We start from the raw sequence: 15,179 nt of genomic DNA, 5'->3' as shown, positions 1-15,179 counted from the left end.
GGATAATTTATTAAATAAAAATTACACCGAAATTGACAATTAATAAAGAACAAAATTCAAAACTTACATAAAATTAATAAGATTGTTTTACACTTTCAGTTTTTACTAATTCGGTTAACCTTTTCAGTAAGATTCAACAATAGTTCTAACATCCTCTCATTTTCTTTCTCAAATTCAGCGTCTAACTCCATTTTTTTACGCACTAAAGCAGCATCAAAGAAGATTGACTATTTGAGGAGAAAAAATTAGATACATTATTTTTGTGTGCAAGACTATAGCAATTGTGATATTTATTTATAGATGAAAATTAATAAATTTTGTTATAATTTTTATATATTTTTATTATTTAAAATAAAATAAAATAAAATAAAATAGTAAGAGATTGTGCCATTTGATGCGACCTCATTAGTTGCTAAAAGAAATAGAGATGGAGAATGTAGGTTGGAGTAAATGAGATCACGATGTTTATAAGAGAGAGATCTTATTTTATTTTTTAAAAATATATTGTAAATGACATGATGGTTGAGCTTGAGCACCGATGGGAGAATTTATTCACGTTTGAGTGGTGTTTGGTTGACAAGATAAAATAATAGAAATATATAATCTCAATTCAGGATTGAGTTGTGAGATTATTTTAGTCATAAGAAGTTAGCTAAAACTAATTATTTCATAATTATTCATTTAAAATTGAATTGTGAGATTGAACCAACGCAATACAAGTTTAAGTAAGCAAATTGAATGTTTTAATAAATGGTCGAATCTTTATTTCAAAACTATTGGCTTTTCCTCTACACAATAGTTACGGCCCGCAACTAACCAAGTAACAATGAAATAGGCGGCCGGCTGCCGCCAATCAAATTCATTTTCTTGCAGAAAAATAAAATTAAAATCAAATATTATAAAATTTGACACTGAAATCATTACTTACTCCTTCTGTCTTGTAAAAAATATGAGTAACGAATGTGACATGAAAAATAAGATAAAATTAGTAAAGTAAAAGATACCATCAGTATTAAGATAAAATTGATAAAGTAAAAAAGAAGAGGAGAATGATAGTTAAAATAATGTTAGTGAATAGTGAGATCTATATTATTAAATTAATACTATAACTTTTAGGAAATGGAATGCACATATTTTTGTGGATCAGATGAAAATAAAAATTACATATTTTTATGCGAGGGAGGGAGTATAATTTAGTTCATCAATTTGTAAATTTGACACTGAAATCATTACTTATAATTTAGTTCATCAATTTGTAAATTTGACACTGGAATCATTACTTATAGTAATTTGGTTCATCAAATTAGTTGATTTAAATTACTAGTAGCAATACTTTGTTCATCAAATTAGTTGATTTAAATTACTAGCAATACTTTGTTTTTTTATGTATAAAAAATCACAAGAACAAGCCGTACCATCCCTTTTTCCTATTTTTTCGGAGTTATACAAAAAAGGAAAAAATAGAATTTGATACACAAAATTAAGAAAAATTTATAAAACAAAAGAAGAAAAAGGAAGGCACAGACAAAAACAAAAAGATCTGAAAAAACGGAGGCGCGGTAATGTGTGCCCTCAACGCTGCACAACTCGGGGCGAAGACGAAGAGCGAAAGTCTCAATACGGCGCCGTTTCATCCCCGGCATCTGTTCCCCATCTCCGCCGCTGTTCATAAACCCTAATTTTGCTGGATTCCGTTCCGAAACCCACCGCATTCAGTTGTTGTGAATCTCGGCGGCACCTTCTGCTTTTGATCAATGAGAATTGAGTTGGAATTTTGAGAATCTATACGAATCGTAGTTAGATTTCGAGCGATGGAGTCGTTGGTGGAGCTCTGCGATTTAATCGCGCAGAATCCTGCGCAATTTGGTAATAAGATAGCGTGGATTTGCAGCCGCTGCCCGCCGGCGGAGTCGCTGATGACGGGATCGCCGACGGTTTCCAGGTCTCAACTCCATGCGATACTCGCGGTCGCGCGATTCCTTTCGAAATGCCCGAATTCGGAACACGAAACCCCCAAGGCGCTGATTCTCGCGTTTTACCGCTCAATTCCTTTGACCTTTAATCCCAAATTCTGGCCGCAGGCGTTTTATCCCGCGGATGTTTCTTCGTTCTTCACCGATTTCATGAGTTACATTTCGAATGCGGCCGAACTATGTCCTAAGTTTTCTAGTGATGTTGCGGGATTCACGGGGGAAATTGTACTTCAGACGATGGCGAATGCTGATTCAAGCATATCTAGGGTTTTCTTGAATGCTCTATGTTCGAATTTCCCTCCTATTCTTTCTGCTGATGCCAATAAATTGATACGATTTCTTCTTGATCGCTTTGATGTTGGGGTTCCTACTTCTCCAAAGGAAGGAATTTTGACCCCTGATGTAGGTTCGGCGCAGGGCTCTCCGCTGAGTGGGAACTATAATCAGTCCCCTAATGTTTCTGCAGATTCATCAAGCAGCTCTGGTATTGTGGCGAATGGGGTGGACAACGTTTCTTGGAAAAGCAATGGAGACTTATCTGCTCCTGCAGCTTATAAGAAGAACTTAAAATTCTTCGAGGACGAACCGGTGGAGGGTCTTGAAAAACAAGAAATTGTTTTCAAGTTGATTGGACATGTATGCAGCAAGGTGGCTATTGATCCCCGCCTTACAGAGCAAGTGCGGGGAATAGCAAAGAGTCAACTTAGCTCAATGGCTGATTTCCTGAAGGTAATGACTAACTCTAATAAACTTGCACAATTCCGTGTCAAGGTGGTTGCCATTAAATTTGATACTGCTAAATATATATTGAAATTAATGCATAAACAATTATCGCTGAAATTGTTTGTGGCATTGACAGATACGGAAGCGCGATTGGTCGGAGCAGGGGCAGTTGCTGAAAGTCAGGATAAACAGAAAGCTGTCAGTGTATCAAGCGGCTGCGTTGCTGCAAATCAAGACTCTCGCATCTCTTGACACAGAAGGAAAGTCTTCAAAAAAATTGTTGCATGGAGCTCTTGGATTGTTAATTGAGGCTGCGGAGGCATGCTTGTTCTCCGTGTGGCGTAAATTGAGAGCTTGTGAAGATCTTTTTGGCTGTTTGATTGCTGGCATCTCTCAAGCTGCTGTTATTCGTGGAGGTCAGCTCCTCCGGGTTCTGCTTATTCGTTTTAAACCCCTTGTGCTGGCTACTTGCGCTCAGGTATACTCAGTTTTTGGCTGGACTTGCTCCGTATGATAGTTAGTATCATGAAACAATCTTTTTTCTTCCTTATGATCTTTTGTGAACAGGCCGATACTTCAGTTAGCAGTCAAGGATCTATGTTCAATAGTGTCCTGAAAACATGTTGTGAGTTAATTGAATTCGGTTGGTCCAGGGATCGGGCTCCCTTGGATACCTTTATCATGGGACTGGCAACTAGTATTCGTGAACGAAACGATTACGACGAAGAGGTTAGTATCCATTAACACTATTCCAGGCTGGCAACTGTTTCTTTTATGTTAACAATAAGATGCATAACATTTTATTGAATTTTCGATTAAAAGTTAGAAAACAATGGACAAAGTAAATTTCAGTGAGGCCAATCGACCAAGACACTCACACATTCTTCTGATTTTGGCTTGACATTCTTATGTTCTTTATCAGGATGGAAAAGAGAAGCCAGCAACCCCACCTATACAGCTGAACATCATACATTTGTTGGCTGAGCTCAATGTTTTCGTTAAGAAGCATGAAGTTGTAGATATGATACTACCCCTTTTTATTGAAAGCTTAGAAGAAGGTGATGCTTCGACTCCTGGGTTATTGAGGCTTCGCGTAAGTTCCAATCTCTTTAAAATAAAATCCTTATGCTTTCTCTCGAGCTTCTTGCTATGTCATTTCATTTTTGCCTTTTCTTATAAATTTTATCTTGCATTATTTTCTCAACCTGCTTTTGTTGAGTTACTGCAGCTTCTTGATGCTGTTTCTCGCATGGCGAGTTTAGGTTTTGAGAAGTCTTACCGTGAAGCAGTGGTTTTGATGACTCGAAGCTACATGGGCAAACTCTCAGAAGTTGGCTCTGCTGAAAGTAAAACCCAGGCACCTGAGGCGACAACGGAACGTATTGAGGTATGTTTCAACATTGCATCTGAATATTTGTAGGATACTCCACAAGGGGTGGAATTCTGCTGTGGCAAATAGTTGCTCACTGATTCAATCACCTCTAGACATTACCTGCAGGATTTTTGTTGATTGCAAGTGGTATTACATGTAATAAGTTGCGGTCAGATTACCGTCACCGCTTACTATCACTTTGCTCAGATGTCGGCCTGGCGGCAGAGTCCAAAAGTGGAAGGTAAAGTTTAGCAATTGTTGTTTGAAAAAATTCAGTTTTTGGATACTAATTCATGAGTGACTTACCAACTAGTTAAATCAATATTTTTCAGGAGTGGAGCAGATTTTCTTGGTCCTCTTCTTCCTGCTGTGGCTGAAATATGTTCTGATTTTGATCCTTGTGTAGATATAGAACCTTCACTCTTAAAGCTATTTCGTAACTTGTGGTTCTATATTGCGCTCTTTGGGTTAGCACCACCGATACAGAAAACTGCAGCTACGTCAAAGTCAGTTTCAACTTCACTTAATAGTGCAGGCAGTGTGGGTACCACTGCTCTCCAAGCTGTGGGTGGACCATACATGTGGAATTCATTATGGTCTACTGCTGTTCAACGTATTTCTCAAGGGACCCCACCTCTCGTAAGTTAACCTAGTTATTAAATAAGCACTCAGTTATCTTCGCTCTTGGCCAACTTCTTTTTTACTGGGGTAACTTTATTGATTTGAAATAAAAAAGAAATTATTGGATTTTCCTACCTCTGATTATAACCATCATTCATCAATATACTCAAATATACTTGTGCAAGCTTGTTCTGCTGGAACCATGGTGATTTAAACTTTATTTTGCGTTCACTAAAGTCCATTTGTCCCTATCAATGTGAAGCATGATATCTCTCTGTATTCTATGTACATGAATCCACCAATAAAATTGGACTTCACTTGGCTTTGAACATTTTGAATCGTAAACAGTATGATTAAAATGTCGTTTAATGGTTAAATCATGAATTGTTTTGTATCCGAATATCTCTTTTCTCTTTAGATTAATTACTTGAATATTACAAATGGTGTCATATATGTCTAGTCCTCTTTCTTGGCTCAAGGATCTGAATTGGAAAGAAAGATGGTAGTAAGAAACAAAGAATGCTTGATATATTTCCTTTTCATGCTATCAGGAATTTAGATTTCACTGTGAAAAATAGAAAAAAAGTGAATGATAGTAGCATGCACTGCATGTTCAACTAAAGCAACTAAGACATTGGGTTTACTCTTATTTCAGAGGGTATTTTAGTTCATTTATCTTAGCATGTATTGTAAAATGATACTCTTGAACTGCTAGAATCAATATTAGAGTCCTTTAACCTTTTGTTGAATAACTTCATTGTTCCCTGTGTAGATTTACAATGATGATTAAAAACTCTTTTCTTAATTGGTTTCTAAAATGAAATCAAAGTTGATAAGGTGGAGAGTAACTGTATAAGGTCTCTTAAACAGGTCAAATCATTCCTGGCATGTATCTTATGTCAAGTTTATGGTAGTAGTGTTTTGGATATTCTTATTATTTGATTTTATATCCGTTACTTGGGGCCATCATTGATGTTTTAGTTACATGTACTAAGTACTTGTTAAAACTAATTTTCTGATGGCAAAATTGTTTGTTCAGGTTGTGAGCTCTGTGAAATGGCTTGAAGATGAGTTGGAACTCAATGCTCTGCACAACCCAGGTAGTCGTCGAGGGAGTGGGAATGAGAAAGCTGCTGTGACTCAAAGAAGTGCTCTTGCTGCTGCTTTAGGAGGGCGGGTGGAGGTTTCTGCAATGAGTACAATCTCAGGTCTTTGAATAGCATATTTTTTTTAGGCAAATCAGACTCCTATATTTGGATGTATTGAAATTAGTCACCATTCTTTTACTTAAGTGATTGACTCCAATCCTAAAAATTTGGATACCATATTTGATTTCTGCAGGTGTGAAAGCAACCTATCTTTTAGCAGTGGCATTTCTAGAGATAATACGATTTAGCAGCAATGGAGGTATTCTGAATGGAAACCCAAATGCAACTGGCTCTCGGAGTGCCTTCAGCTGCGCCTTTGAATACCTAAGAAGTCCTAATCTTATGCCTGCTGTATCTCAGTGTTTGACTGCTATTGTTCATCGGGCATTTGAAACAGCAATAACTTGGCTGGTATTCTCCTTCTCATCCTCTCTTCTGTTTTGTCTTGTTTGTGGATCTGCACAAGTTTGGCTTATTCTTTTGGGCATTATATTGACAATTTAGCGGTCTTATTGGGATATTTCGTTTTTTTGGGTAACTGCTGGCATTACTTGTACTCCCTCCGTTCCATAGTAGTGGAGGCATTTCCCATTTTAGTAAAAGTCATCACATTTTTTCTCACTTACTTTACTCTCTCTTTACTTTATTCACTCTTCATCTCTATACCTTTTTCATTACCTACTTTATTCTTTCCTTACTTAACTCACTTAAACACAATTTTTCTTGAATCGCATGCCCAAAAGAAATGCCTCCACTACTATGGAACAGAGGGAGTACTCCTTAATTCTGGTGACCTTTATAAGAACAGTTTTCCAATTTAATTTATATAATGTGCTCTAAGCTTGTAAGTTGTTTGTTTATTCTGTTTGTTTCTTTCTCTCAATATGCTTTTCTTTATTCTATTATAGAGATTCCTTCCCTAAATGTCATGGTCTATATCAACTTTCTGTAGGAGGATAGAGCATCTGAGACTGGGCCTGAAGCTGAGATTAGGGAGTCTACTCTCTCGGTTCATGCCTGTTTTCTAATAAAAAACTTGTCCCAAAGGGATGAGCATGTACGAGACATATCTATTACTTTGTTAACTCAACTCAGAGAGAGATTACCTCAGGTAAAATGCCATATGGTTTTCTCATCATCTCACACTTCATTTTCTAGCTCACATTCTAAGAATACCTGTATATGGTTTACATGTCTTGCAGATATTGTGGAATTCATCTTGTTTGGATGCTCTTCTGCTTTCAATGCATAATGATCCACCTTCTGCTGTTGTGAGTGATCCTGCCTACATTACCAGTGTCCGAACTTTGTACCAAAAGGTTGTCCGTGAGTGGATTGTTGTGTCGCTTTCACATGCTCCGTGCACTAGTCAGGGTCTTCTTCAGGTTTGTAACTTTCTTTACTGGAAGGCATCTATACTCATTGCATTTTTCTTATTTTTTTCCTCGGTCTTTCTATATGGAATCTCAGCTCTTCTTGTACCCTTTCTATATTCAGGAAAACCTTTGCAAGGCTAATACTTGGCAGAGAACACAGCCAACAGCTGATGTTGTTTCTCTATTGTCTGAGATACGGATAGGCACAGGTAAAAATGATTGTTGGAACGGTCCAAAAACTGCAAATATTCCTGCAGTTATGGCGGCCGCCGCTGCTGCATCAGGTGGAAACCTGAAGTTGATGGATGGATTCAATTTGGAGGTTCTTGGTACTGGTATGGTCAGTGCGACAGCAAAGTGTAACCATGCAGGAGAAATTGCTGGAATGAGAAGATTATATGAGAGCATTGGTGGTCTTGATCAATCTACTGTTGGTCTAAATCAAGATAATCCAGATGGGTCGGCACAGCCACCACAGCCCAAAAAAGAATCCTTCAATGAGGTATTGCTTTCCAAATTCGTAAAGCTGCTTCAGAAGTTTGTAACTGTTGCAGAGAAAGGGGAAGAAGTAGATAAATCATCTTTCCGTGAAACTTGTTCTCAAGCCACTGCTTTGCTTCTTTCCAATCTGGTAATAACTTTGTGTAAACTTCTCCTTATATTAGTTATGACTTCAATTTCTTGTCTTTTTAAACATGATATAACATATTTTATCAGGATTCAGATTCAAAATCAAATCCCGAGAGTTTTTCTCAACTTCTGCGCCTTCTTTGCTGGTGTCCAGCTTACATAACCACACTTGATGCTGTGGAGACTGGCGTGTTCATCTGGACATGGCTGGTTTCTGCTGCTCCTCAGTTGGGTTCGGTAGTTCTTGCTGAGCTGGTAGATGCATGGCTATGGACAATAGACACTAAGCGAGGCCTATTTGCTTCGGATATAAGGTGTTCTGGACCTTCTGCGAAATTGAGGCCCCAACTTGTAGCTGGTGAGCCCCAGTTGCGGCCAGAGAAGGACCCGGTTGAACAAATAATGGCGCATAGACTGTGGCTTGGATTTTTTATTGATCGATTTGAAGTAAGATTCAACATCTACTCTCATAGGCCTCATTTAAAGCCTCTGTCGTCTGTATCAAATTTTAATTCTGATCCCAAATGTTATGCTTTAATTCTATATCCTCCATCCCGCAAGAATATGCCCTCTTTCCTTTTTAGTCCGTCCCACAAGAATATACACTTTCTAAATTTGGAAACTCTTTTCTCTCTTATACGGTGGGATCCATTCTCCACTAACAATACTTTGATTACTTTTTCTTTCTACTTCTCTCTTACTTTACCAATTGTGCATTAAAACCCGTGCCCAACCAAAAGTGGATATTCTTGTGGGACGGAGGGATTACTAAATAATCTGCCAAAGATGACAAGTTAGAAATGTTGCATGACAAAAAATATTTTTGTCGTGGGTTCCTTAAGCTGTAACGCACTTATGAATGCGCGTTAACTTGTTGCTTTGAAATATTGTCTTTTCAGGTAGTTCGGCATGACAGTGTTGAACAGCTTTTGCTACTTGGCCGGATGTTACAAGGGACAACAAAACTCCCCTGGAATTTTACTCGACATCCAGTTGCCGTAGGAACTTTCTTCACCCTTATGCTTTTTGGCGTGAAATTTTGTTCGTGTCATACACAGGGAAACCTTCAGAATTTCAGATCAGGGCTTCAGTTGCTGGAAGATAGAATATATAGGTATAGCATTTTGTCATGTTCATAAATTTATTTTTTACATATTAACTGAGTGTATCTGTACACTGAGCTGGCCTGAACTTTTTTTCAGTTGTTTGATTACTTTGACTCAGTGTAGACCTCTGATTCTATTCCTTTTTATAATATTTTTTCCGTTTCAAAAGAGCTGCCTTAGGGTGGTTTGCTCACCAGCCAGAGTGGTATGATTCGAGAAACAAATATTTTGCCCAGAGTGAAGCTCAATCCGTTTTAGTGTTTGTCCATCATCTTTCTAATGAGCGGGTTGACCCAACACACCATGATCCGAAAGCTCGGGGTGTTGAAAATGGCAGCTCCACAAATGACTCTGTAAGTAATTATAAAAATCCTGAAGTGCATAGACCTACACCATAAACATTTGATATTCTTTATGCATGGGTTTTACGAAGCTGAGGAAAAATTCTTATGTTCTGCAGAAGGATCACTATCATCCTATCTGGGGTCAGATGGATAACTATGCTGTTGGGCGAGAGAAGCGGAGACAGTTACTTCTTATGTTATGCCAACACGAAGCTGACAGACTTGAGGTTTGGGCTCATCCTGTTGGATCAAAGTAATGATCGTTGACCTTTTCAAACTATTTCATTGGATTTTGCTTTAGTTTAGCTGTGGTGATATATATGATATCTCCAATACTGAACTCGTGTACAGGGAAAGCTCTTCCCGGCTTAAAATTAGCTCCGACAAATGGGCTGAGTGTGCAAGGACTGCTTTTACCGTCGATCCTCAGATTGCTCTGTCATTAGGTGCACGATTTCCAGCAAATTCTTCTCTGAAGACTGAAATCACGCAGCTAGTCCAAGTACACTTGTGAACTTTCCTGAGACTAAATAAATTTACATGTTAGCACAACATATCAGTTTAGGAGTGAGTAAATTCACACATACAAAAATTCAATAAGAATCTTAATTAAAGCAAGAAAGCCTTACAACAAACAGCTCCTTTCTGAGCCTATTAGTATGTTCTTAATACAGTTTCAGATTTCCCATTTCGAGTAAGACTATTATGTATAAGATGAAAGATGTAGATGAGACTTTTCATTTTAAAACACATACATATTGGTTGTATTTTCCATCTTTTTTCATTATTTGTTTTGACATGGTTTTAACCTGTGCATTGTTTTTCTTCTTACTAGTCACATATAACGGAGATACGCAGTATTCCAGAAGCTTTGCCTTATTTCATAACCCCCAAAGCAGTAGACGACAATTCAACGCTTCTGCAACAATTACCACACTGGGCAGCTTGTTCAATTACGCAAGCTTTAGAGTTCCTTACCCCAGCATATAAAGGGCACCCTCGAGTCATGGCTTATGTTCTCAGGGTGTTGGAATCTTATCCTCCTGATAGAGTGACATTCTTTATGCCTCAGTTGGTGCAGGCACTAAGACATGATGAAGGGGTATGATGGCTTGCTTTCATGTGATTGCATTTTGGTGGCATATAGCAGAGTGATATTGTGAAGTAAAGAAGTCTACATATTAAAACTGCAAGCTAGGTGGTATTATTAGTTTGGTGCCATGAGTCCATGTCTCTTGAGTCGCCCTTGATTTGTATAATAGAAACAACTAGTATTTGCATGTTTAAGAAAATGATCTTACTTGAAATCATCACTTAAATAAGAAATTTTTTCAGCGTTCTCACTTTACCTTGTATATTATATCAGAACTGTACTTTACATATTAGCAATTTCGATTTGCAGAAGTTGGTTGAGGGTTACCTTCTTAGAGCTGCTCAACGAAGTGATATCTTTGCCCATATTCTGATATGGCACTTACAGGTGAAAAAATTACTGATGGTATACAGCATATTATGCAATTTATCTATTGTTTGAATTATTTATGACAGGATTTTCCTTACAGGGTGAAGAAGCCTGTGTTCCTGAGGCAGGGGCAGGGACAGGGGCAAAAGATGCACCTTTGCCGTCTCCCACGGTATACTTCTTCTGATGCAGAAAAGAACAAAATACAATTTTTTCTGTTTTTACTCATTCGTCATTATAATCGTTAGTGTGTATTCTCTAAATCCATGATAATTATGTTAATAGTTATAGGCATAGATGTTTCTGCATGTTATATTGATCTTCTGCAGAATTCCAAGCACTTCTTTATTTGAATGTCATATATAGTCACATATTATTGTATGTGAAGATTGATTTTGTTTGTTGACTGATAATAGATGGCTTGCAGTATATCCATTCTAAAACAGTCCTCAAGTATGATAGTTTCCCTTGGAAATACTTTAATAATCAGTTTCTGTTTCATCATTTCTATTTTAGTTTAGTTCTGAAGCTGTGGTCTTTTTTATACTTAAAACTAATTTTTTTTCCCTCTCTTTTTCTTCAGACTGTCGCCTTTCAAGCTTTGCTTCCAGTAGTAAGAGATAAAATAATTGACGGTTTCAGTCCCAAAGCGCGGGCTATTTTTCAAAGAGAATTTGATTTCTTTGACAAGGTTACATCTATATCCGGTGTCCTCTTTCCAATTCCAAAAGAGGATAGGCGGGCTGGCATAAGAAAGTAGGAATTACAATTCAAATTTTGCTTGCTGTGTCTCTTATTTAATGTTAATGGTGAGATACCTTTTTTTTTTAATATTGATAGAGAATTGGAGAAAATCCAAGTTGATGGAGATGACCTCTACCTACCTACTGCTCCCGGCAAACTTGTAAGGGGTATACAGGTTGATAGTGGAATACCTTTACAATCAGCAGCAAAAGTTCCTATAATGATAACATTCAATGTCATCGACCGGGATGGGGATCATAATGAAATAAAGCCTCAAGCTTGTATTTTCAAGGTATATGACATTCTGAATGGATTGGGTGCTTAGCATAGTTCATCGTAGTTCAATTCAAGTTTGGAGCAAAACTAATGGCTACTGGAGTTTGCTAGGCACATATTACCTGGTTTATAGTTTATAAGGACGGACTGATAGATAAGATCAAAAAGTGGTTGATGTATTAGCAACAACAGAAAGATCTTATGACAGAACAGCAACTAAGTAAAGGCAGTTGTGTATTTGATCTGAGGCTATCTGTTGCAAAGTTTGTGCAGACTTTAAATATATGTACATGTTGGGCCCTTGAACCTAAATCTTTATTTTGTGATTTACTAATTTGGGATCATGTAGGCAGCTTTTTAGCCATACATCCTGGCTCAGCTATAACCATATCTTTTGGTGCACTTCTTAATGATCTCATACTCTGTTATGGTTATATCCTTCCTAATTGGACTATGTGCTTTGCTATCTGCTATGTGGAAATGCTGGTTATCTTGCAACCTAGCACGTAATGAACCAAGACCTCACTAGAAAACTGTTTAAGAGGCATTTTAGGCAGTAAGTGATTTGTAATAAGGATGGAATTTCTTTTTTGTGTGTCTGTCTGTGATTTGTTCTCTCTTTCTAAGATTATGCATGTGTTAATCTTCTTTATGTGGTTTGCAGCATGCCTGTGTACTGCATGCAATTATGAAAGTATCCGTGTTAATTTGTTTCCTAGTTGTAGCAAAGAGAAGTAGATAAGCATGTCTGAAAATATATGGTTCTTATCCTGATGCAACTGGTTTGCTTGTAGGTTGGAGATGACTGCCGACAAGATGTACTTGCTTTGCAAGTTATTTCGCTTTTGAAGGACATCTTTGAAGCTGTTGATCTTAGTCTCTATTTGTTTCCTTATGGAGTACTCCCAACTGGCCCAGAGAGAGGAATTATTGAGGTGTGTCAACGTCATCTATTACATTATACTTCTATGAACAATTTTTGGCATGCCCTGACTTTTTACCATATGATTTCTTCACAATTTAATGCTCATCATGCGTCTATTGCCTTTTATCTTTCTTTCTAATTTGCTTTTCTTGGATATTGTGGATAATATATTAATGTGCACCTCGCCACTTGGTGAATCAGTTAACAAAATAAGAGATCTGTCGACTATCCTGTTTTATTTCGTACGGCAGAACACATATTTTTTATTTGTGCAAGCAGCAAAACTAAACTGTTCTAGGTGTGAAACTCAGAATGATGATTAACGACACAAGCACAATTGTCTATTGGACTCTTAGAAAAATGGGACTGTCATTCTAATGGATCAAACATGATTGTGAGGCCATAAAGAGAATATTAAATAACTGGTTCACTTGCACATGGTTGTTCACAAAGACAAAGTATGAGGCTTACACTAATATTAAGTAGTAACTCTCAGAATGTATTCAGGATTACTCCACTGTACCAATCAGCATTATAACTTTAAGTTATTACTTATTCTGAAAAGTGTCATGAGGCAATATATTTAAAAAAAACTTACCAAATGCCATTCTAATAAATATTTTTTGACATGTATTGTTGGTGTCCTATCTGGTTGAGAAAATGTAGAAGGCTTGTGTTGGTTGTCGAGAAGGAAATTTAACTTGCATTACTTATTTGTTCTGAAGAAGCTGGTGCTCTATGCTGTATCCACAGTGCATCTTCTTGAATAAGCTATGGGTGCTGAGCTCTGAAGCAATTCCCTTAAATAGCTCGACATGTTCTCATATCCGCTTCCTATCAATGTTTGCCCTAAATTTCCTACCTATATGCTTGACAGGTTGTGCCTAATTCTCGAAGTAGGAGTCAGATGGGCGAGACCACTGATGGTGGTCTATATGAGATATTTCAACAGGACTTTGGGCCAGTTGGATCACCCAGCTTTGAAACTGCTAGGGAGAATTTTCTCATTAGCAGTGCTGGATATGCAGTTGCTAGCCTCTTGCTTCAACCAAAAGATAGACATAATGGGAATCTTTTATTTGACAGGTAAGTGCATATGCACATCAATGCTTAAAATACAATAACCCAAAGCGTTACTTGGTCATTGCAAATCCATAGATGGATTCTGTGGCTCACAATACCATCCTTTAAGTCTCCAAAGTTCATTATTTAGATTGCCATTATTTTTTGGCATGAATCAACTTTTACTCTATTTTCTTACATTCTACAAATATTTTGATGTTCTATCTTAAGGAGATGGGGATTGTTTTGTTGTTGAATGATTAGACACACCATGTTATCAGGATGCATTACAGTCTCTATGATGATTCAGAATGAAAAAAAATGTGATTGATGATTAAAATACATTAACAGTCAACTTGTATAGCATGAAAATCTATGTTGGTTCAATTGTGCAGTTAGTTTTAATATAGGGAGTACTATCTTTTACATCCTCAGACAATCAATTTTGACCATGCTAAGCCTGTTGTGATTCTTTGTGAATGCAGTGTAGGTAGGCTCGTTCATATTGATTTTGGTTTTATATTGGAAACTTCTCCTGGTGGAAACATGAGGTTTGAAAGTGCTCACTTCAAGCTGAGTCACGAGATGACTCAACTACTCGACCCATCAGGGGTGATGAAAAGTGATACGTGGTACCAGTTCGTAAGGTAATGTGTTAGTAGTATCTTGGTCTGTCTTCTCTCTTTTCAAGAATTATGCTTGATGCTAGCTAACGTTCTCATCTTTCCTTGCGCAGCTTGTGTGTAAAGGGTTACCTTGCTGCACGGCGCTACATGGATGGGATCCTAAGCACAGTGGCCATGATGCTCGACAGCGGGTTGCCTTGCTTCAGCAGAGGAGATCCAATTGGAAATCTTCGAAAGAGATTCCATCCAGAAATGAGCGAGCGCGAAGCAGCCAATTTTATGATCCGCATATGCACCGATGCGTACAATAAGTGGACGACGGCTGGATACGATTTGATTCAGTATCTCCAGCAAGGCATTGAGAAATGAGGAAGTTGTATAATCTTGGTCTCATTATGTTTTTTGACGCTTGTATCTCGTAGCTGGGAAATGAGGAGAAAACCACGAAAATATAGGTGTTGTTTATATGGCTGGGGGATCGATGCTCCTGATAATTTATTTAATTTATATTTTTTGTGGTTTCGTTTAAACCTTTTCAGATAGAACTGAGAAACAGAGTTGCGATGCGTGGTGTGATCCATTAACTTGTAAAAATGTAGCTCGATTTCGTCATGGAAGTATTCGATTAATTTATTTCGTGCCACTTATATTTGATATTATGATTTCATATTCTCCTTTGGTTATATGCATGAAACTCTGGGATTATTATAAAATATGGCATGTTAATTTCAAAATCAGAAAATAAGCACCTTAACATATTCTGTTGGGAGTTATTAATTGCTTTGGGAATA

General features: G+C 37.5%; 1 protein-coding gene across 1 annotated transcript; it reads left to right on the top strand.

Moving 5' to 3' along the window:
• The first annotated feature begins 1,505 nt into the window (after positions 1-1,505).
• On the top strand, positions 1,506-15,031 carry LOC125188574 (phosphatidylinositol 4-kinase alpha 1). Its single transcript, XM_048085508.1, has 26 exons — positions 1,506-2,702; positions 2,833-3,174; positions 3,264-3,425; positions 3,619-3,789; positions 3,925-4,083; positions 4,182-4,309; positions 4,401-4,707; positions 5,729-5,897; positions 6,031-6,248; positions 6,790-6,948; positions 7,040-7,222; positions 7,335-7,844; positions 7,931-8,290; positions 8,743-8,957; positions 9,119-9,302; positions 9,410-9,546; positions 9,645-9,795; positions 10,129-10,395; positions 10,696-10,773; positions 10,856-10,927; positions 11,339-11,511; positions 11,596-11,791; positions 12,570-12,710; positions 13,578-13,786; positions 14,248-14,409; positions 14,499-15,031. The coding sequence occupies exons 1-26, from the start codon at positions 1,812-1,814 to the stop codon at positions 14,755-14,757; spliced, it is 6,003 nt and encodes a 2,000-aa protein (XP_047941465.1). The 5' UTR covers positions 1,506-1,811; the 3' UTR covers positions 14,758-15,031.
• The last annotated feature ends 148 nt before the right edge of the window (positions 15,032-15,179 follow it).

The sequence above is a fragment of the Salvia hispanica genome, chromosome 5 (genome assembly GCF_023119035.1).
Source record: "Salvia hispanica cultivar TCC Black 2014 chromosome 5, UniMelb_Shisp_WGS_1.0, whole genome shotgun sequence".
Lineage (NCBI taxonomy): Eukaryota > Viridiplantae > Streptophyta > Magnoliopsida > Lamiales > Lamiaceae > Salvia > Salvia hispanica.
The sequence above is the reverse complement of the archived record's forward strand: the minus strand, read 5'-3'. Positions and strand labels throughout refer to the sequence as shown.